This window comes from Salvelinus sp. IW2-2015, linkage group LG16, assembly GCF_002910315.2.
Source record: "Salvelinus sp. IW2-2015 linkage group LG16, ASM291031v2, whole genome shotgun sequence".
Classification (NCBI taxonomy): domain Eukaryota; kingdom Metazoa; phylum Chordata; class Actinopteri; order Salmoniformes; family Salmonidae; genus Salvelinus; species Salvelinus sp. IW2-2015.
In genome coordinates, this window is record NC_036856.1 from 10,208,288 (window position 1) to 10,232,062 (window position 23,775).

Sequence of the window (23,775 nt, forward strand, 5' to 3'; positions counted from 1 at the left end):
TACCCCATTATGACAAAGTGAAAGCGGGTTCTTAGAAATGTTTGCAAATGTATTAAAAATAAAAAACAGAAATACCTTATTTACATAAGTATTCAGACTCTTTGCTATGAGACTCGAAATTGTGCTCAGGTGCATCCTGTTTCCATTGATCATCCTTGAGATGTTTCTCCAACTTGATTGGATTCCACCTGTGGTAAATTAAATTCATTGGACATGATTTGGAAAGGCACACACACCTGTCTATATAAGGTCCCACAGTTGACAGTGCATGTCAGAGCAAAAACCAAGCCATGCGGTCAAAGAAATTGTCAGTAGAGCTCCGAGACAGGATTGTGTTGAGGCACCGATCTGGGAAAGGGTACCAAAACATTTCTGCAGCATTGAAGGTTCTCAAGAACACAGTGACCTCCATCATTCTTAAATGAAGAAGTTTGGAACCACCAAGACTCTTCATAGAGCTGGCCACCCGGCCAAAGTGATCAATTGAGGGAGAAGGGCCTTGGTCAGGGAGGTGATCAAGAACCCGATGGTCACTCTGACAGAGCTCCAGAGTTCCTCTGTGGAGTTGGGAGAACCTCACAGAAGGACAACCATCTCTGCAGCACTCCACCAATCAGGCCTTTATGGTAGAGTGGTCAAATGGAAGCCACTCCTCAGTAAAAGGCACATGACAACCTGCTTGGAGTTTGCCAAAAGGCACCTAAAGGACTCTCAGATCATGAGACACAAGATTCTCTGGTCTGGTGAAACTAAGATTGAACCTAAATGCCAAGCGTCACATCTGGAGAAAACCTGGCATCATCCCTACGGTGAAGCATGGTGGTGGCAGCATCATGCTGTGGGGATGTTTTTCAGCGGCAGGGACTGGGAGACTAGTCAGGATTGAGGGAAAGATGAACAGAGCAAAGTACATCTCATGCCTCTTAATAGGAAAGAGGAGCCGGCTGAAGATTGCAACAAAATATGTATTATTGCTCCCATATCACATCCACTTATGTTAGCTTTTTCAAAAGCTTTAAAACTGGCAGTGATGATGTTCATAGTCATCCAACATACAGTATAAACCAACATACCACTTCAACTCAAATACAATTTTTGTTAAGTAACGGTAAAAGATGTTCTTTTCTTGCTATGACTGTGACTCAGAAAGTTCCTTCAGAAAGTATTTACACCCCTTGACTTTTTCCACATTTTGTTGTGTTACAAAGCGGGATTACATGGATTTAATTGTCATTTTGTGTCAATGATCTACACACAATACTCTGTAATGTGAAAGTGGAAGAGTTGTCTTTTTAAAAATAAACACTAATATATCTTGATTAGATAAATATTCAACCCCCTGAGTCAATACATGTTAGAATCATCTTTGGCAGTGATTACAGCTGTCAGTCTTTCTGGGTAAGTCTCTAAGAGCTTTCCAAATGCGGATTTTCGAACATTATTATTTTCAACATTCTTCAAGCTCTGTCAAATTGGTTGTTGATCATTGCTAGACAACCATTTTCAGGTCTTGCCATAGATTTTCAAGCAGATTTAAGTCAGCCACTCAGGTGCATTTACTGTCTTCTTGATAAGCAACTCCTGTGTAGATCTGGCCTTGTCTTTTAGGTTATTCATTCTTTTCACTCTGTCAATTAGGTTTCCTTCCTCTCCGGCAACTGAGTTAAGAAGGACACATGTATTTTTGTAGTGACTGGGTATATTGATACACCGGAGTGTAATTAATAACTTCAACATGCTCAAAGGGATATTCAATGTCTAATTTTAAAATGTTTCCCCATCTACCAATAGATGCCGTGAGGCCAATGGTGACTTTAAAACAGTTGCAGAGTTCAATGGCTGTGATAGGAGAAAACTGAGGATGGATCAACAACATTGTAGTTACTCCACAATACTAACCTTCCTCTCCGGCAACTGAGTTATGAAAGACGCATGTATCTTTGTAGTGACTGGTTGTATTGATACACCATCCAAAGTGTCATTAATAACTTCAACATGCTCAAAGGGATATTCAATGTCTGCTTTTAAAATGTTTACCCATCTACCAATAGATGCCATTTTTAGTGAGCCATTGGAAAACCTCCCTGGTCTTTGTGGTTGAATCTGTGTTTGAAATTCACTGCTCGACTGAGGGACCTTATAGATATTTGTATGTGTGGGGTACAGAGATTAGGTAGTCATTCAAAGATCATGTTAAACACTATTACTGCACACAGAGTGAGTCCATGCAACTTATTATGTGACTTATTTAGTACATTTTCACTCCTGAACTTATTTAGGCTTGCCACAGCAAAGGGTTGAAATCTTATTGACTCACAACATTTCAGCTTTTCATTTTCAATAATTTGTAAACACTTAAACATTTTCCACTTTGACTTTATAGGGTATTGTTGGCCTGTGTTCAATTTTTTTTTTWATGTAATCGATTTTAAATTCAGTCTGTAACACAGCAATATATGTAAATATGGGTGTGAATACTTTTTGAAGTCACTGCATTTTGTTGTTTATCTACCTTAGTTGAATGCACTGACTGTATGTCACTCTGGATAAGAGTGTCTGCTGAACGACCAAAATTTAAATGTAAACAAACAATTGCAAAGCATGATGGGTATTATTCTGATGACCTTCGCCCCAAAACAAGTACAAATTTGGTCATTGCAGACCAGATCCAAATCTGTACAAATCCTAGATCTCTAGGCTATGTTTCACAAGTTTGAACATCACAGTACAGTATAGCACAGTTTAGTACAGTAGGACACAGAAGAGTTCAGTACAGTACAATACAGTAAAATACGGCACATATGGTACAATATAGTAGAGTTTTATTCAGTAGAGTACATTACAGTACAGTAAGGTATAGTACAGTACAGCAGAGTTTAATTCAGTAGAGTAGAGTACAGTAGAGTACAGTGAAGTTTATTTCAGTAGAGTGGAGTACATTAGAGTAAAGTAGGGTACAATACAGTACATTATACTTTACTTTTCTTTACTGTACTCTAGTGTTCTCTACTGTATTGTACTGCACTGTACTTGTATTTACTGTACTGTACTCTGCTGTGCTCTACTGTAGTGTACTGTGCTGTGCTGTCCAAACTTGGGAAACATAGTATAGTATGAATGTATTGCGTGAATGGTGGTTTCTACAATGTTATTTTGTATTTCTGCACTGATGTTAATGTCTGTCTGTATTGATGTTTTTGTTCTGTGCTTACACACCAAGATACATTCCCAGTAAAGTTTTTTGCAGGGCAGTAGAGTTTCCCGATTCGGATTCAATGTCCTATTTCAGTCACCATGAAATGACTTGTAATAGAGCAGATATCCTATGAACGCTTTGAGGTTAACGCTATTGAATCACATGGAATAAAAACATAATGCAAAAGTAATTCATAGCAACAAAACCTTACTGTTCAGTGATTTATTCTTTATTATGGAGGCATGATTGTTCTAAATAGACATATCTATTGAACAGAACATAAGACATCAGGACATCCTTTTCATGGAAAATCAAGCCAATATCCTTTCCTATGCAGGCTGTCCAATTTGTTCTGATGTACAGTACATTGGTATTTGACCAGATAACTGTATATTATTCATACTTTTTTACATACCGTTATCACAAGCTAACTTAATACCTAAACATTCCACTATGCATCAAATAGCTTGAAGGGAAATGGTGAACACCACTTTTTTCAAATAAATAAAGTATATTTTACACTTCATAGACTAACGTTACATTTATTAATTCAAGTGGTAGTGAAACTTTCAAAAATGTTTATGAAGAAAGTATAAAGAAGATCTGTTGGCAAAACAATAATAGTATATGTTCTTATTTTTCTAAATAATAAGATATGTTTCTACATTTACATCTGATAATAGACTAGGCCAACAACGTGAAAAAATGTGTTTTGCTCAATTCTGACTAAATAAGTATTTTTAGATATGTTTATAAGATATGCAAAGTGTATTTCTATTTTATGTTAAGAAACATAATCAAAACGGCTTTATATGATGACTATGGACATGAGAGGGTATGATAAGTAGGAAGTCTGCCCCTAGTCACTTCCAACCCTTTCTGTCTCCTACTACTTTTATTGGTCACACATCCCCTAGCACCGATTGGATCATTCCCCTGTCTATCATTGATTCAGCCCTTTTGAAGAGTGAGAAAACGTAAGGGTGGCATGTTTTCCTAAGTTTATTAACTTATCCCGGGAATGCCATCAGAAGTTAGACTGAACGTTGAAAGAAAGCCATAGAACGTCTGAAAGGTAAGACAAACTAATTTCCTTGATACATATTACTTACATGCACTACTTATTACTCGAATTGTCTATCAAGGGGATCAACATTTGCGTAAAGCAAATGGTAGCCTACAGGTAAAGTTGCCCCTGTATCAACCGTATTGAACCATYCCTTGATTGATTTCGATCTCGTCTATTACGTAGTAACATTGTGTACAACATTGATTTAGTGTTTTGAAACTAGTCCGCAAAAAATATACTTTTGGGTGTTCCCAACCAATACGAAGCTCATCATATCCCTGCGACAAGTGTTTCTGTAACCAACTGTATTCTAAAAAAGCTGTAGCCGAACTATATGACACGCAAAGACCCAAACGGCGTTCCATATCTGTCAGAGTTCAAACAACTACATACTGTTGTATTTGTGTACGTCATAACGTTGTGCATTTATTTTACTCACTGTTCAGAGACAGCACATGGACAGCCATCATTTATATAATATTTGCGCATTAAGACTGTAGCCTATCATAATGTCTACCAATATGTCTAACCATATGTCCAACAGCTGTTTTGAATTTAACAAAAATTAATTCTACATCGTTTTCATAGTTTAGTCCTTAGAAGAATTGACACACCCCATGCAAGATAATTGTCCAATTAGATATTCCTTTGAGATTTATAGGCTACTGAATGCATAGCATGGAGTGTTATGTGGATGTCTGTTGATTAGTGACATTAGATTTAGACAAGAAAAACACTTGAGATTCTAATCCACTCAGGATAACAAAATAATTTTTTCCCCAAGAAAAAATATTTGGAGTGTTAGCAAAACATAGTCATCAACAAACAATAGGACATGACATGGTATGAAAATACCACATTGTCAGTGGAATACTCCTTACCCCTGTTCATATCCCCCCATTAAGAAGTCTGTGGTGCTGTCAGCAGCTTTTCTTCACTCTATGGAGGACAAGGAAGTAGTGTTCTGCCTCAATAACACACATAATCATATTATGGTATGGGGATGACTAAAGCCCTATTTATACTTGTTGCTAACATGTGGTTGCCACCATCCGATTAAGATGATCCAATCGGATCAAGATTTGTCATGACTAAACTTGGCATTAAAATGTGTCTTTAACTGTGTTGGCATTGTGACCAGATGTTGTGGTCCCTCTGTATGCAAACTATTTGACCGATTTTTTTGTTTCAAAATAATATATGAATTGAATTGATTTATTTTAAGACGATTATGGTCAATGGTGCCACCTGTCAATGACTTGAGGGCAGGATACTGATGATTTAAATGGTTTGACCGCCCAAATCCGTCTACACATGTGAGATATCCAGAGCAGTGGCGGTCGGTGCCGTTTAAGATGAGGGAGGATGATTTTTTTTTTCATGATCATGGCCTTATTTCTATTACAGCTTATTGGATGACTGTCATTCATATTCCATTCATCCAGTTCAATGTAACATAGATAGGTTTAGGCTACTACATGATACTCACATTTTCCCTATACCCACCATGAGGTTGCTACAACCTAGCCCGTGAATGAAAGTTTACAACGTAGGTGCACACAGGTCGAGAGACACATTTGAGGTGACACATGGACAGACGGTGACATTCAATACCTCCTTGCGCACTCTTGCCTGCATCTAGGTGATATAGTATGTAATAATTAGTCCAACAGTTGCAAAAGGGGAGTTTCTATTGGACAAATTCAAGTATGTTTATCCCCGTTTTGTTCCGTTTGCTTACATTTTAATAAACGTTTTTAACAGAACTGGGCGTAATTAATCCCCCCCCCCCCGATCACGCATAAATACACAGCCACGTTGTATTCCTTCTGTGCGCTCTCTTCCTCTCACCTCATCCCTTCGCTTGTGGACTTCAATGCACAACACATCAGCTGTATGTGACCAGGTGAAAAAACTACACACAGCCTACATCGTTGTCACCATATTATCTAAAGTAACATCATAGTCAGCATAGCTAACAGAACTAACGCATTAGTGAACCTGCTACAATCATACAGTAATGTTACAGTGTACAGTAAGTAAGCAGTTACACTGGCGGGCCCGGTGGCAATACATTTGTAAAACCAAAAGTTTACCTTGATTTGGAAGAGTTCCAGTGTTGTGTTGGATAGTCATAGCCAGCTAGCTAACATAGCATCCCTCTGTTTGAGCAGGGTGTTTAAGTAGGCTAAACTAGCTAGCCCTATTTGCTAAGTAAGTGAAACTGGGAGAAAAAAAATGACAATCTCTCTCTACATATTTCTCTCTTCAAAACTGTTCAACTATTGTCTTTCTCTTTGAGTCAACCACTCACCACATTTTATGCAATGCTAGCTAGCTGTAGCTTATGCTTTCAGTACTAGATTCATTCTCTGATCCTTTGATTGGGTGGACAACATGTCAGTTCATGCTGCAAGAGCTTTGATAGGTTGGAGGAAGGTTGTATGACTACAGCTTCGTGGAATTGGCTTGTTGTGATAACAATTTATTCTCATATGGTGGATTGAGTTGTGCTCTAGACATGGCTGGTCCAGACTGTAATTCATCCACTTGATTGCTAACCATCCCCAAGTTGTCTGTCATGTGATTCTATGCTTTAAGCTGGCTTATTGCCATTCTGATTCCCCAGTCCATTCTATCTCACTTGACAGCCACGGAATCATTGTTTTGCAACTTCCATATGAGCTCATCTTGAGTTCACATGTTGAGAACTATCACTATGCAGACTGGTCTCATAGACTAGACTCAACATAGTAAATGAAAATCTGGGACACTCAAATTAGTATGATATGTTACACTTTTGGTATGGTTACATAAGACAGAATGTCTAGCAACCCAAAGGTTGCGTTTTCGAATCTCATGGACAACTTCAGCATTTTAGTTAATTAGCAACTTTTCAACTACTTAGCATGTTAGCTAACAGTTGCCTTAACCCTTTAACCTAACTCCTAACTTTAAACCCTAGCCTATCTAATGTTAGCCACGTAGCTAAGTTTAGCAATAACAAATTGGAATCTGTATCATATGTATTGCAAATGTGTAATATTGTACGAATTGCAATTCATAGCATACAAATGGGAATTCGTAAAATATCATACGACATGGATGATGGACATCCACATATTAATACATACCAATCGGAGGGCCTGTTGTCCGGAACTCTGGCAGTCTCTATGGGGGTGCCACAGGGTTCAATTCTCGGGACGACTCTTTTCTCTGTATATATCAATGATGTCGCTCTTGCTGTGGGTGATTCTTTGATCCACCTCTACGCAGGCGACACCATTCTGTATACATCTGGCCCTTCTTTGGACATTGTGTTAACAAACCTCCAAACGAGCTTCAACACCATACAACACTTCTTCCGTGGCCTCCAACTGCTCTTAAATGCTAGTAAAACGAAATGCATGCTCTTCAACCGATCGCTACCCGCCCGCCCAACTAGCATCCCTATTCTGGACGGTTTTGACTTAGAATATGTGGACAACTACAAATACCTAGGTGTCTGGTTAGACTGTAAACTCTCCTTCCAGACTCACATTAAGCATCTCCAATACAAAATTAAATCTAGAATCGGCTTCCTATTTCGCAACAAAGCCTCCTACACTCATGCTGCCAAAATTGCCCTCATAAAACTGACTATCCTACTGATTCTCGACTTCGGCGATGTCATTTACAAATTACCCTCCAACACTCTACTCAGACTGCATCCAATTTTCTATCACAGTGCCATCCGTTTTTGTTACCAAAGCCCCATATCCTACCCACCACTGCGACTTGTATGCTCTCGTTGGCTGGTCCTCGCTACATATTCGTCACCAAACCCACTGGCTCCAGGTCATCTATAATTCTTTGCTAGTTATAGCTCCGCCTTATCTCAGCTCACTGGTCACCATAGCAACACCCACCCGTAGCACGTGTTCCAGCAGGTATATTTCACTGGTCATCCCTAAAGCCAACACCTGCTTTGGCCGCCTTTCCTTCTAGTTCTCTGCTGCCAATGACTGGAACGAATTGCAAAAATCACTGAAGTTGGAGACCTATATCTCCCTCACTAACTTTAAGCGTCAGCTGTCAGAGCAGCTTACCGTTCGCTGTACCCAGCCCATCCAACCAACTACCTACCTCATCCCCATATTTGTTTTTGTTTTTCTGCTCTTTTGCACATCAGTATTTCTACTTGCACATCCTCATCTGCACATATCACTCCAGTGTAAATTGTAATTACTTTTCCACTTGGCCTATTTATTGCCTTACCTCCTTACTTCATTTGCACACACTGTAAACAGATTTTCCTATTGTGTTATTGACTGTACTTTTTTTTAACCTATGTTGTATGTGTCACACTGCTTTGCTTTATCTTGGCCAGGTCGCAGTTGTAAATGAGAATTTGTTCTCAACTGGACTACCTGGTTAAATAAAGGTAAAAAGTAAAAATACCAAACGTTACCTATCATACTTATTTGAGTCTCCCAGATTTTTATTTACTCTGTTAGGGCAACCTGCACTCGTTGGTAGACCTATCAGGCTTTCTTTAAAAAACGCTTTGGTGGAATTTTCACAAGTGTTTGTGGTACATTTTCACAACTCCTAGTACAAAACTCAAAACAGATCATCAATAAGTCAGTTGTTTCAAAACTATAAGAACATTTTCAATTGACTAAGTACATCACACAAAATCATAGTCACTTTTTCACCAACCTTAAAACAAAAATCCACCCCAAACCACTAATTCTTATAATTTACAGTGTTAAATAACATGAATATGTGGAAACAATAATTTGTGAACAAATGTTGAATTTTGTCATTATAAAAAGGTTGGTAACTACATGTGAAAATCGTGTTGGAAATCTGTTGCAGCTCAAGTCTACTACAAAACCCACAATGCAATGCTTTCTATATGGGCTGGCTGGCTAGCTAGCAAACATAGCTACACACAACAATACCAAAGTCAATATCAGGATATGAAGTAGCTAGTTTGCTGTAAAATTGCCTAAATCAATTTAGGAGTCTACAGTCTCACCATGTTCAACCTGCAGATCATGTGCCGCATAGAGTGGAGTCTGATATAGAACCCCTCAGTGGAGGTGTCATAATACCCATAAAACCTAGTGGTCAAACAGGGAAATGGTTCCAGTCGTTTTTTCACCATACATTCTTCCCATAGGCGATTTTAGAAACACTTAAAATAAGGGCTGTGTTTCGTGTAGGCTTACCCTGGCGTGACGTTTTGATAACCATGTAAATCTCTCTCGGACATTATTCAAAAATGAATTACATTTGCCCACGTTAATCATAAGACATGAACAAAATACAAGAGTGATTCATATTTTCCTGCAACTTTCCAAAACGGCACAGGAATGCCTCAAATGTTATTTGTCACATGCGCCGAAGGTGTAGACCTTACAGTGAAAAGCTTACTTACAAGCTCTTAACCAACAAAAAAAATAGGTGTTAAGAAAGTATTTACTAAATAAACTGAAGTAAAAAATATTATAATAATTAAAGAGCAACAATAAAATAACAGTAACAAGGCTATATACAGGGGGTACCGGTACCGAGTCAATGTGCTGGGGCGTATGTCTCGTCTACACGTTGTGTAGCCGTTAGAGATAATGCTAATGATAACCGTCTGCTGGTAGATGGAAAGGCCTTCCCAAAATTCCTTGATTTTAATTGACCATTTAAAATACATAAAAGAAACCACACCAGGCAACCAATATGTGTTTCAAAATTGCACAAGATTTATATAGACAAAAAGTCAAAGGCCATTAATGTCCTCTATTGGTAGGCAAGTGGCTGCAGGGCAAAACAAGTGACATGGGCACTCTGTGTCATACATACAATGTCCACATATTTAGATGTATACAAAAAAAAGCTAAATGTACACCTCTTAACTAATTACTCCACTAGCGCAGTGTAACTTTACACTTGGCCAGGAGGCTATCTCAACATTAACCAAGCCTTGCAGGAGTGTTTGAACCTAAGACTGTCAGAAATCATCTTTTATCTCAGCTGGGAGTTTGTTCCACTCTACCACTGCCATATATGAAAATGTGTTCTGGCCAGTACCGACATAGCACAAAATCGTGTGGCGTAGGAATGAAAGAGTTCATTAGATACTGAGGGGACTGTACCATACATGCTTTTATGGGCCAATCCCAGCTTCAGCTGAATGAATCTTTTTATCAACTGACAGCCATTGTATTTCACAGAGTTGAAAGGCCAACCGGGCTAAGATTCAGAATGACCTTTGACATTTTATTCTGAGCTGTCTGTAGCTTGTTCTTGATGAAGTTAGGGGAGCTACTGTACGAGGTAGTGCATGCATGGTCAGTGAGTCTGCACTAACGCTGCTGCAAGTGTTTTCAAGGTCCCTTTGTCTAGAAATTTGGCTTTTCTGAACAGAAATGTCACTTTCTGGTTGACCTTGGCAGTTACTCTCTGCCCCATGCTCTCCCCTGTCAGAAAACAGTCTAGTTCAGTCAAAGTATTTAACACAGTTCTTGGTTGTAACCACTGTCACCAACCGTGGCTCTAAAGCCTGGTGATCTACAGTTGAAGTCGGAAGTTTACATACACCTTAGCCAAATACATTTAAACTCAGTTTTTCACAATTCCTGACATTTAATCATAGTAAAAATTCCCTGTCTTAGGTCAGTTAGGATCACCACTTTATTTTAAGAATGTGAAATGTCAGAATAATAGAGAATTATTTATTTCAGCTTTTATTTATTTCATCACATTCCCAGTGGGTCAGAAGTTTTTATACTAATTGAGTGTATTTGGTAGCATTGTCTTTAAGTTGTTTAACTTGGGTCAAATTTTTCGGGTAGCCTTCCACAAGCTTCCCACAATAAGAGGATAATTTTGGCCCATTCCTCCTGACAGAGCTGATGTAACTGAGTCAGGTTTGTAGGCCTCCTTGCTCGCACATGATTTTTCAGTTCTGCCCACAAATGTTCTATGGGAGTGAGGTCAGGGCTTTGTGATGGCCACTCCAATACCTTGACTTTGTTGTCCTTAAGCCATTTTGCCACAACTTTGGAAGTATGCTTGGGGTAATTGTCCATTTGGAAGACCCATTTGCGACCAAGCTTTAACTTCCTGACTGATGTCTTGATGTTGCTTCAATATATTCACATAATTGTCCTTCCTCATGATGCCATCTATTTTGTGAAGTGCACCAGTTCCTCCTGCAGCAAAGCACCCCCACAACATGATGCTGCCACCCCCGTGCTTCACAGTTGGGGTGGTGTTCTTCAGCTTGCAAGCCTCCCCCTTTTTCCTCCAAACATAATGATGGTCATTATGGCCAAACAGTTCTATTTTTGTTTCATCAGACCAGAGGACATTTCTCCAAAAAGTACGATCTTTGTTCCCATGTGCAGTTCCAAATCATAGTCTGGCTTTTTTGGGGCGGTTTTGTAGCAGTGTCTTCTTCCTTGCTGAGCGGCCTTTCAGGTTATGTTGATATAGGACTCGTTTTATTGTGGATATAGATACTTTTGTACCTGTTTCCTCCAGCATCTTCACAAGGTCCTTTGCTGTTGTTCTGGGATTGATTTGCACGTTTCGCACCAGAGTACGTTCATCTCCAGGAGACAGAACGCGTCTCCTTCCTGAACAGTATGACGGCTGCGTGGTCCCATGGTGTTTATACTTGCGTACTATTGTTTGTACAGATGAACGTGGTATCCTTCAGGCATTTGGAATTTTCTCCCAAGGATGAACCAGACTTGTAGAGGCCTACAATTTTTTTCTCTGAGGTCTTGGCTGATTTTCTTTTGATTTTCCCGTGATGTCAAGCAAAGCGGCACTGAGTTTGAAGGTAAGCCTTGCAATACATCCACAGGTACACCTCCAATTGACTCAAATGATGTCAACTAGCCTATCAGAAGCATCTAAAGCCATGGCATATTTTTCTGGAATTTTTCAAGCTGTTTAAAGGCACATTCAACTTAGTGTATGTAAACTTCTGACCCACTGGAATTGTGAAATAGTCTCTAAACAATTGTTGGGAAAATTACTTGTCATGCACAATGTAGATGTCCTAAACGATTTGCCAAAACTCTAGTTTTTTTTAACAAGAAATTTGTGGAGTGGTTGAAAAACGAGTTTTAATGACTCCAACCTGAGTGTATGTAAACTTCCGACTTCAACTGTAAATGGTTAATTTCTCTTAAAGTTCTAGCATTTCTCAAGTCAGCAATTAGCGTTATAAGTGTTAGGTTACATACTTAACAGTAGAGGCCTTCAACCATAAGTAGCATGCACCCCTACTTTGAAAATGGAAATTGCCACTTTCAATATCCAGCCATTCTTTCTGATTGGAGTGGGGTTTTTCCATTTGCACCTCTAAAGAAAGAATTCTCTTGTTAGAAGTTCAATTTAAAGTTTTTGAAGAAACATGCAGGCTAACATTTGTACACTTTCTCCAGTTGCATTTGGCCAACTTGGAGATTGACACAGCATCTCAAAAAGGACGTCCTGGAGAGAAGATTTGATTGATACGAGTAGGAACATACTGCTTAATGCGCTTTCATTACACTGGAACTCTATTAAATTGAATCCGTCTTGGATATAAGATTGAGTTCCTACTACACTATCTACAGAGAAATGCTGAATGAAAAATGTGCTAAAAATACCCAATTCTCTAACAAGGTCTGAGAGGGAGAGGCTATTTACGAATTGAATCCAGTGCTTTGAGATGCTGTTTATTCCCCCTCAAAGTATAATCAGCTGCTTCTCACAGGAAGACACAATTTAGCCAAGGCCACTTTTGGAGACACTTAATGCATGTCATTATGCTGTTGTCGACTGAAGTCCTCAGCTTCATTCATTTACGTTCATCACAGTGAAAGGCTTCCGGGGCCTATGCACTCCACCTAAGAAAAGAACAAGGCGAAACACTGTTCTCACTAAAGCCATTTACTGGTATTCAATGTGACTGACTGCTATAGGCATCAGACCTGAAACCTACTGCTATGGTGACCAATGGAAAAGTTGTATAATTGGGAAAAATAGATTCATAAGAACTGTTTCTGGGTGAGACCGTTTGTTCATGGGGCTGGGGCGTGTAGGATATGCTTCGTGGGAAGAGGCCGTTCCTAGGCTTGCCAAATGGGTCAAGAAGATCATCATTTCCAGAGACATTAGTCTGTTTTTATTGCATCATTTATTGGACCATTCCAAGTCCATATTCTCAGTTTTCTTGTTGACAATAAAACAGTTTTGAAAATATACAGTTTGAAAAAGTAAAATAGTTCATGTCAGACTGTTTTGTATTTGGCCTCCCAAACACCAACCAAAGCCACAGACTTCCCCAATGCCTGATTGAATTCACTTTGTGACATTTTGAACCCAGTGGGGGGAAGGGGACGGATGTTGAACAAGGAGACCTCAGAAAACAGCATCAACACCGAAGTGGCATAATGCCTCATTGTGGGGCTTGAATGTGACTGATTGTGTTTGGATGAGAATCAAGGGGGGTTATGGGATGCATGTGATTGAGACCAAAGTTGATAGTTAAAAGATAGGTTTCTAGTCTAGATACATATTCAAGATTGATATATTAATATCTACTGTAAGAGCTGAAGCCTAACTTGTGATTGTGTTTATGTGCATCTCGAAATCCCCTCATTGGCATCAATGCACGATTTACGAGACAGAGTTACAGGTAAGCGTGCAGCCCAAAGTGCCTCAACATATGTATATTTCCAGGTATCAGGGGGTTATTTCCTTTAACTTCCCATGCTCTCGCATTCATGCTGTTTACACACGCTGTATATCCCTGGCTCTAATTGCATGTTGTCCAAGTTTTGCATGATGTGTCATGTGATCGGATGCTTGTACGCCAGGAAAAGGACAGGACCTGTAGTGGATGTGTGTTTTGGGTTCCTGTGTGTTGGTCTTTTGTTATTGTGTTGCACCGAGGTAGTGTGTTTGTTCAGCTCCTCTTTTTACCTGACTTTTTCCTCTGGCCTCACAGGAAGCAGCTTTTTGGCCTTAGCGATGGGCTTCCTGGCAGGAGCGGAGCGGCCCTGAGTTCCTGCTGCGAGGACAATAGGTCTCCCCGGGGCCGGGGCTGTTCTCAGACCTGATTCTCTTCAGGAAACTGCAGATTTATCCCAGCAGCTGAACTGAGCCATACAGGGAGTGTGGCCCTACCCTATGAGTGTCTCTTTTCTGAATGGGACTTTTCTTATGTTAAGTAGTGTGATGATAAAGATGAGCCTGTGGTGGGGTGGGCTGGAAGGATGAAGGAATAGTCTTGGCCTTGCCCAAGAAGACCCAATCTGGGTTAATATATGTGTGGGCTGAACTGGAGTGACTATCATGTATCTGTTGAGCTAGATGCCTTGCTTTTTCTATTGTCAGCTGGACTTGTTGTAGACCCTCCCCTTCCTTTTGAGGGGAAAAGGGAGGTGGTGGCAGGGATGAGGTTACTTTTCCAAATCATGGCTCATGCGATGTAGCCAGCAGCCCTCGACCAGAACATTTCCTGTTGAAAAGCAGTGCAAAAAAAGTCGACTTCGGTGTTAGATTTATGGTGAATGCTGGGGAAACGGCTGCCTCATTGATGACAGTAATAGTAGAGAATCGTTAGGTAAAAAAAGGTAGACAAATATTTATAGAAATCCTCAACACCTATTTGAAATATGTGCAGTTAATTGCATTGCTTAGCTTATAGTAACTTGGCCTCAATTTGTAGAGTAATCCAGTGTGTCCGTTAACAGTGGGACAGGTTTACAAAATGAAGACCTAGGCCTGCTATTAGTTGTTCCTCACAATGAAATCGGGGAGGGGACTGTGGATCTGTCACTCTCACATGTGATATCTCAGACAGCACTGGCACGATTTTGATTAAACTTGGGTGGATGATGTGTCTTACCATAGAGATCCGGCATTTACAAAATGACACTGATGGGCCCAATGCGGGACCTATAGTAATTAACAGAAACGTGTTGGTCACACGCAATATCTCATTTGTCCCAAGGGGTGGAGGGGGATGGGACATGTTTACTGTTGCCTTGTTTTGACTTACAGCCATAGGCATTAGTTTCAGTCGTTTATGGGATCATGATCTACAAGATCGCTACCACAACAGAATGGTGTGTATGTAACAGGCAATTGTTGTGTGTGTGTGTGCTCACTCCTGCCGGTGTGTGTGACATGGCTGTGGCTCACTGCTGGTGAGGATGAGGGGCGCAGCAGAATGTGGTTTCTCCCCCTGAATGTGTGGGTTGCCCTGTAATTTGTTGCCTGTCATCAGGACCTGGAAAAAACATATTGAACTGGCCTATTTGTGCTGAGTGGGAGCTGGAGGCACTAAGTGAGGAGTAGTGAGGGAGGGAATGGGTGGGATGGGAACTACGTGTTTATGTTACACTCCTCTGATCTGAGGAGCTGGCATCTGGAGCAAATCGGAGGCACTTGGAATTTGGCACGTCCAGTGGGATACTGTATTTCAAGAAGCCCAAACACAGACAGATTCTTTCTGCAACCTAGAACAGAAACCTTGTCCACAAGAAGTTATACAACAGCTATTTTGAGTAAATATTCCAAAACAAATCAATGTTTTCCAGTTTACTCAGTATAACTAATGTAATCTTAATAACCACTTATTCATTATTTTCTTGTTCTTAACCTTTCTAGCGCAGGCGTTCCGCTAGCAGAACCCCTCGACAACATTCCGCTGAAAAGGCAGCGCGGGAAATTCAAAAATATTTTTGGGAAATATGTATCTTTCACACATTAACAAGTCCAATACAGCAAATGAAAGATAAACATCTTGTTAATCTACCCATCGTATCCGATTTCAAAAAGGCTTTACAGCGAAAGCACAACATATGATTATGTTAGTTCAGAGCCAAGTCAAAAAAACACAGCCATTTTCCAGCCAAAGATAGGAGTCACAAAAAGCTGAAATATAGATATAATTAATCACTAACCTTTGATGATCTTCATCAGATGACACTCATAGGACATCATGTTACACAATACATGTATGTTTTGTTCGATAATGTGCATATTTATATCCAAAAATCTCAGTTTACATTGGCGCGTTACGTGCAGTAATGTTTTGATTCCAAAACATCCGGTAATAAACATCGATAAAAGATACAAGTGTTATTCACAGAATTAAAGTTAGWCTTTTCCTTAATGAAGTTTCAAAAAAACTTTCAAAAACGTTCAAAAAAACTTTACGGAAAAAGCATAATTTGAGTACGGCGCTCAGAGCCCAATCCAGCCAAAGAAATTTCCGCCATGTTGGAGTCAACAGAAGTTAGAAATAACATGATAAATATTCACTTACCTTTGATGGTCTTCATCAGAATGCACTCCCAGGAATCCCAGTTCGACAATAAATGACTGATTTTGTTCCATAAAGTCCATCATTTATGTCCAAATAGCCACTAGTTGTTAGCGTGTTCAGCCCAGTAATCCATCTTCATGAGCACTAGGTCCAGACAAAAACTCAAAGTTCCGTTACAGGTCGTAGAAACATATCAAACGATGTATGGAATCAATCTTTAGGATGTTTTTAACATAAATCATCAATAATGTTCCAACCGGAGAATTTCATCGTCTGTAGCAAAGCACTGGAACAAGAGCTAACTCTGTCGGGAGCGCGCGTCACAAGCCTGAGACACTCTGCCAGACCAATGACTCATTCAGCTCCCATTCCCCCCGCCTTTATAGCAGAAGTCTGAAACAAGTTTCTAAAGATGGTTGACATCTAGTGGAAGCCTTGGGAAGTGCAACTTAACCCCATAAACACTGTGTATTCGGTAGGCCAAGCTTTGAAAAACTACAAACCTCAGATTTCCCACAACCTGAGAAAAATCCAACCAGGAATTCGCCTGCCATATGAGTTCTGTTATACTCACAGACATCATTCAAACCGTTTTAGAAACTTCAGAGTTTTTTTTATTATCCAATACTACTAATAGTATGCATATATTAGCATCTGGGACAGAGTAGCAGGCAGTTTACTCTGGGCACGCATTTCATGCAAAAGTGAAAATGCTGCCCCCTATCCCAAACAGGTTTAACTAGTGGCTGTGCAGCCGTAGATTCCGTAGGGATATGTTCGTGTCCAGCTGTAATAGGAAGTTCAGCTACTCTGCGCAGCACCTTGACTAATTAGACTGAATGTTGTGTATTTCTCAAATACAAACCAGCTGTTTGCAGATGTAAGAAACCCAAACTAATAGTGCAATTATAGAACGCTTGCCCTAGCTATAGCACAATGGAGGCATTGTGCTATAGATAGGGCAAGCGTTCTATAATTGCACTATTAGTTTGGGTTTCTTACATCTGCAAACAGCTGGTTTGTATTTTCTTAGCAAGTTGTGGCTAAGTCGTATTAGCCGCTAATTGCTAGTTAGCTGGCTAATAAATGTACCGAGTCAGAGCAAACGTAGCTAGCTATACAGCATAATACCAGTGATGGTGTAGGCCTAAATGAGCATGTTGTTTGTGCAATAGTATCTTCTAAATCAAAGAGGAATTGGTGAAGCTTGAATATGTTAGCTACATGAAGTAGCTAAGAGAGAACATTTAATGTAGCCAATGATTATAGGGTCCCCAAGGCAACACGGACCAACACTTTGGTTCCAACCCTATCACAATAACTTCTCCCTGGCATTTTCATTTGTTATGTCAAAAAACACTGTATTCAAAGTGCCCACTATTATCTTATAACTGTAGAATTAGAAATATATGAAAATGTAGAAAATTATTTTTGGTTGAAGTTTAATTGAACAGTATAAAAAAAATCAGAATGGAGAGAGACCCATGAAATCACTTAGGATGTATGTGATGCCACTCTAGGGTCACGCACTACTCATAAAGCAAATGTAGAACTTTATTATTAAAAAACATAAAATACTGTCATAAATGTTTAAAAAAATACTAGGAGTATTTCCAGACCAGTAGTTAAGTTATAGGCTATAACTAGATCCCAGAGTTGTGCCTAGTCAGGAAAATCTCTGCTCTATGGCCCCAGAACCCTGTGTAGGAGGGACAGGGTCTTTCCTCTGGCTGGGGGAACGAAGCAGTGACAGCAGGCATGTCCGACTGGCTGAAGCTAACCAGAGTCCCTCAGACCAATCTCCACTTGATGTCTCACGCTATTGGCCAGCGTCTGTAGATGCCATTCTCTTGTGATAAGCTTGCTTTGGGAGGCGGAGGGCTGGAGGGAATATGCGCTGCAATCATTTTAATCCGACGCCTTGCTTTGTGGAATATTAATGTAGGCTACGCTGGGCTTTGCTGTCACAGTACCAACATTTTGTGCATAGCTTCTCTTTGAATGGCAACGAGAGATGACAGAAAATACTTGTTTTTGGAGATGTTTTTTTATTTATCCTATGTAATTACAACTAACTTGTAGCCCTCCTCAAGTATCTGAACATGTCCCAGCCTGGTCCACGCTAGCAGGATGTGAGAGGGAATTGTGTGGTGGAATGTGCTTAAGGCTATATGGAAACAGATGTGTGTGTGTGTGTGTGTGTGTGTGTGTGTGTGTAGGGTGCTCTGACCCTTTGTCGATCTCTCTCTTTCTTAGTCGAGCCGTGTATGGAAATGTGTCCCACAACTGTGAACTCTGTACATGTGTGTGCCTCTGCATGCATGCATGTGTGTTTCTGCTCTGACCCTGACGTCTATCCATCCCTCTCCCTGTCAGTGGAGCTAAGGAGCGGTGACCCAGAACTGGATTGACAGCCAGGAAGACCAACCCAAAGTGAACTCCCTGGCCCAGCGTCAAGACACCTTTATGATTCTTCCACAGACTGTATGACCGAGGTAACTTCAATACAACACATTTGTCGATCAGAAATACTACACTAGCAACACTTTTGAAACATGATGACAGCTGACATAATAGAAGTTGTTCAAACCTGTTTGAACAACGTGTTGATTTAACCGTTGGCACATTCTGTGATTGAGAGCAATAGTTTGGGTTTCTGATCCTAATGTAATATCTGGCTTGTCTGTATTGGCTTCTGTTCATCGTTTCCTGTTGCTTTTGTTCTTGGGCCACTTAACTTTGCTTTTATCTGTAGCGTGTGCAGGGCTTTCAGACATGCTGCTTGGAGGTATAGGTGATGTTATGGTTAATCCCCTTCTTGACTTCAACACCTCCGACAAAGAAAAAGACCAACCCTAGGATTAACCCCTTGTTACCTACAGTACCTCTTTCTTTCTAATGGAACATTGGGGAGTGGGTTTCCCAAAGCATTCGTAGCTAAAGCGCAACGTTATTTCTCTCCACAACCCAGCTGCACAGCCGCGAGAGAGTACCAATTATAACATCGATGTTTGTTTGTCTTGTATGTGTGAATTAGCATCATTCGTAAAAATGAACCTACTAGATGTGTGATTCTGGGCTGGTGTGAGAATTAACATATTACTTTAGCCGTGAAGGCTTTGAAAAACCCACCCCAGACCAATGTAGGAAATTGCCCTTCAGCAAGGGGTGGATTCAAAAACATTGCTAAATAGAGTCTCTCGTATAAAGGTCTTCAGGTGCCCTTACAGTAAGAGCTTTATGGGTAGTTTATAAGAGGGTTTCGTCTTGAATGAGAAAGATTTGCTACAGTTAATTTCGCCATCAAGCAAAGAATGTCAGGCTACGACGTCCTGAATAATGTAATTTTAGGCTACGGGCCTCCTTACTTCTTAACTAAATGTCATGCTCTCTTTACCTCTGGGTAACACATGAAAAATTCATACATGCGTACACTAGCCTCAGTAAAACACATAGGTATCTGAGTCAGTGTTTCCCTTCTCTTATCAGGTTGTGAGTAGACTCTCTGGGGGCTTCTGCTGAAAGGTCTCAGTCCACAACCATGACTCAGTCTGTGCAGGTCAACCCCAAATTGCCTGGTAAGCATTTCAGTTCCAGCTGGTATTTATCAAGTCATTATGTGGTAACAATGGATAATGTCTGGGACTTGAAAAACTTAAACAGATTTGATAACTGTTGTAATGTTTTCCTGTGGACTGCAGATCTGGGCGCACCGTTTCTATTCTCCAGTCAGGAAGAGGTGGATCAACAGGGCTCTTATTCGGTCCAAACTCCGTATGGCTTCCAGCTGGACCTGGACTTCCTCAAGTATGTGGAGGAGATAGAAAGCGGCCACCACGTCCGCCGGGCACCCGTCAACTCTCGCAGGTCATCCCGGGGGGTCAAAGCCTCCCAGCGGAGCCCGAATGTGGGGGGAAGAGCCAGCGGCTGGACCTCAACAGAGTCCCTCTCCTCACCRGCCAGCGAAGATGGTCGTGCGCCCCCTCCTCCACCACCACGGAATCGCATTGGCTCCGCTCCCAGTGAGGGGCAACCCCTGTCCCCGCTATCTGTCCTTACCCTCCCCCTCTCTGCTGGCGCCAAAGTGCCACCACCACCTCCGCTACGTAACCCCAGGGTAGAGAGGACCCTCCTGGAGACCAGCCTGCGACTGCAGCAGGAGCAGAGCCACCAGCACCAAAATGGCACCTGTTTCCAGCTCTCTGACCCACCAAAGCAAAGCCCCAGGGCTGTGACGACTCATGTTACCCCAGCTAGTGCAGCATCCACAGTAGATGACCAGCCCTTGCACCTCTTCTCTGCCACCCCCAGCCCATCTCAGAGTAGCCTGACCAGACCCAGTCCCCACTCCTCCGGTAGGAGCACCCCGGCCTCTAGCACCGGAATGGCTACTTTGCCTCCCAGCCAGTTGCAGACTGTGAGAGAGCAGATGGCCACTGCCCTGAGGCAACTGAAGGAGATGGAGGAGAGAGTGAAGGGCGTCCCAGTGCTGGAGAGAGAGGTGGCCAAGCTACAGGCTGAGAAAGACATGCTCCTACTGGCACTGCAGGAGAAGAAGACCTTGGCGGCCCAACAACAGGCTACAACAGTAGTGAGCAGTACTACCACCACAACGGTGGACGCAGGCACACAGAGTCAGGAACGTCCTCCTTTTTCCCCCAAGAGTCCCAGAAGTCCCAAGAGTCCAAGCAAAATAGGGGACCTCAGAAAGCTGACTGAGAAGTTCGAAGGCAAGACAGGGAAAGATGGAGCACATTCTGAGAAGGTTGTGGAGAAGAGGTCTGTGGCTGTCGGGGATGACATGTTGCTGGACGCCGGGGTCTTCTACTACAGCCAAGGTTCCAAGGATGCCTCAGAGGGCACGCCTCAGGTGGACGTCTGCGAGAAAGGTGTGGCCACGGAGGCACCGGCCTTCCGTGAGGAGTGGGTGCAGGCTGGGGTGGAGACAGAGGAGGCCTCGGTTTGGGTGATGGAATCCCAGCTGGGGCTGAGCAGTGAGGCCCAGAGGGAGATTGACACCCTACAGGACACCATCAAGTTCCAGCAGGAGTCCATCTTGGCTCTGGAGGGGCGACTCGGCCAGGCTGACGAGGACCTGGCAGTGCTCAAAGCCCAGGAGGATGAGAGGAAATCCAAAGCAACGTCCGAGAAGGCGGTCCTTGCCAAACCAGACTCAGCCCATGCCCAAGTGGGGACCGAAACCTCTACAACATCCACGCCAGCTTCACAGCATGTCGCAGTCTCCTGTTGTCCTGAGGTGGTTGACGCTTGTGTAGGTGAGGATTTGAGAGCCGTACATTACGACCAGAGCACTCAGACTGACTCTGTGGAGAGCCCTGCAGAAGAGGAACCAACCCCAGTAGCACTGGTCAGCACTGGAAGTCAATGGGAGAATCTGTACGAGGATGAGACTATAGAGCAGAACGCTCCAGTCACTGCGCTGAAGAAGAGACAGATGACCATTGCGGAGTACAAGGTCACCCCTGGCGAGGAGACGGTCAGTTTAGCCGAAGGAAAGGGAGGGAAAGAGGAGGAAACGGTGCCCAGGACACCCACAACTCCAACAATGGTTGAAAGTGAGTGCCAAGTGTATTTATTCTTATACAATAGTTATTCATATAGAAGATAAATGATCCCCCCACATTAATAAAGCAGGTGTAAAATTAATATACAGTGCCTTCAGAAGGTTTAGACCCCTTGACTTTTTCCACAATTTGTTACGTTACAGCCTTATTCTAAAATGTGTTAAATTAATAAAAATCCTCAGCAATCTACACACAATACCCCATAATGACAAAGTGAAAACAGGCTTTTTGAAATGTTACATAAGCATTAAGACCCTTTGCTATGAGACACGAAATTGAGCTCAGGTGCATCCTGTTTCCATTGATCAACCATCCTTGATGTTTCTACAACTTGACTGTAGTCCACCTATGGCAAATGCAATTGATTAGACATGATTTAGAAAGGCACACACCTGTCTATATAAGGTCTCACAGTTGACAGTGCATGTCAGAGCAAAAACCAAGCCATCAGGTCGAAGGAATTGTCCGTAGAGCTCCGAGACAAGATTGTGTCGAGGCAGAGATCTGGGGAAGGGGACCAACACATTTCTGCAGCATTGAAGGTCCCCAAGAACACAGTGGCCTCCATCATTCTAAATCGAAGAAGTTTGGAACCACCAAGACTCTTCCTAGAGCTGGTCACCTGGCCAAAGTGATCAATTGAGGGAGAAGGGCCTTGGTCAGGGAGGTGACCAAGAACCAGATGGTCACTCTGACAGAGCTCTAGAGTTCTTCTGTGGAGATGGGAGAACCTTCCAGAAGGACAAACATCTCTGCAGCACTCCACCAATCAGGCCTTTATGGTAGTGGCCAGACGGAGTTTGCCAAAAGGCACCTAAAGACTCTCAGACCATGAGAAAGCAGATTCTCTGGTGTGATGAAACCAAGATTGAACTCTTTGGCCCGAATGCCAAGCGTCATGTCTGGAGGAAACCTGGCACCATCCCTACGGTGAAGCATGGTGGTGGCAGCATCATGCTGTGGGGGTGTTTTTCTGCAGCAGGGACTGGGAGACTTGTCAGGATCGAGGGAAAGATGAACAGAAGTACAGAGAGATCCTTGATGAAAACCTGCTTCAGAGCACTCAGGACCTCAGACTGTGGTCCGGACCTCGTTGTCCAACAGGACAACGACCCTGAGCACACAGCCAAGACAACGCAGCAGTTGCTTCGGGAGAAGTCTCTGAATAATCTTGAGTGGCCCAGCCAGAGCCCGGACTTGAACCCGATTTTAACATCTTTGGAGAGACCTGAAAATAGCTGTGCAGCAACGCTCCCCATCCAACCTGACAGAGCTTGAGAGGATCTGCAGAGAAGAATGGGAGAAACTCCCCAAAATAGATGTGCCAAGCTTGTAGCAAAATACCCAAGAAGACTCGAGGCTGTAAATGCTGCCAAGGGTACTGAGTAAAGGGTCTGAATACTTATGTAAATGTGTAATTTCTGTTTAAAAATTTTAATAAATGAGCAAATAAACAGTTTTTGCTTTGTCATTATGGGGTATTATGTGTAGATTGAAATGATAATTTAATAGATTTTAGAATTATGCTGTAACCTAACAATGTGGATAAAGTCAAGGGGTCTGAATACTTTCCAAAGGAACTGTAGAATTCAATGTAGTAGCATAT

At 41.8% G+C, this 23,775-nt stretch overlaps 1 protein-coding gene across 2 annotated transcripts in view; it reads left to right on the top strand.

The window, feature by feature from the left end:
• Positions 1–4,105: 4,105 nt before the first annotated feature.
• The window catches only part of LOC111975565 (KN motif and ankyrin repeat domain-containing protein 3), a 381,145-nt gene continuing 361,475 nt past the window's right edge, over positions 4,106–23,775 (top strand). Inside the window, exons 1-4 of one of the 2 annotated variants that reach the window (XR_011481148.1) lie at positions 4,106–4,271; positions 18,961–19,079; positions 20,074–20,162; positions 20,286–22,160. Coding sequence is in view for 1 of the 2 variants with exons in the window: in XM_024003921.2 (XP_023859689.1) it covers positions 20,126–20,162; positions 20,286–22,160 (1,912 nt within the window). In the remaining variant the exon portion in view is untranslated. The remainder of the gene's footprint in view (positions 4,272–18,960; positions 19,080–20,073; positions 20,163–20,285; positions 22,161–23,775) is intronic. The other variant, XM_024003921.2, reaches the window with a different exon arrangement.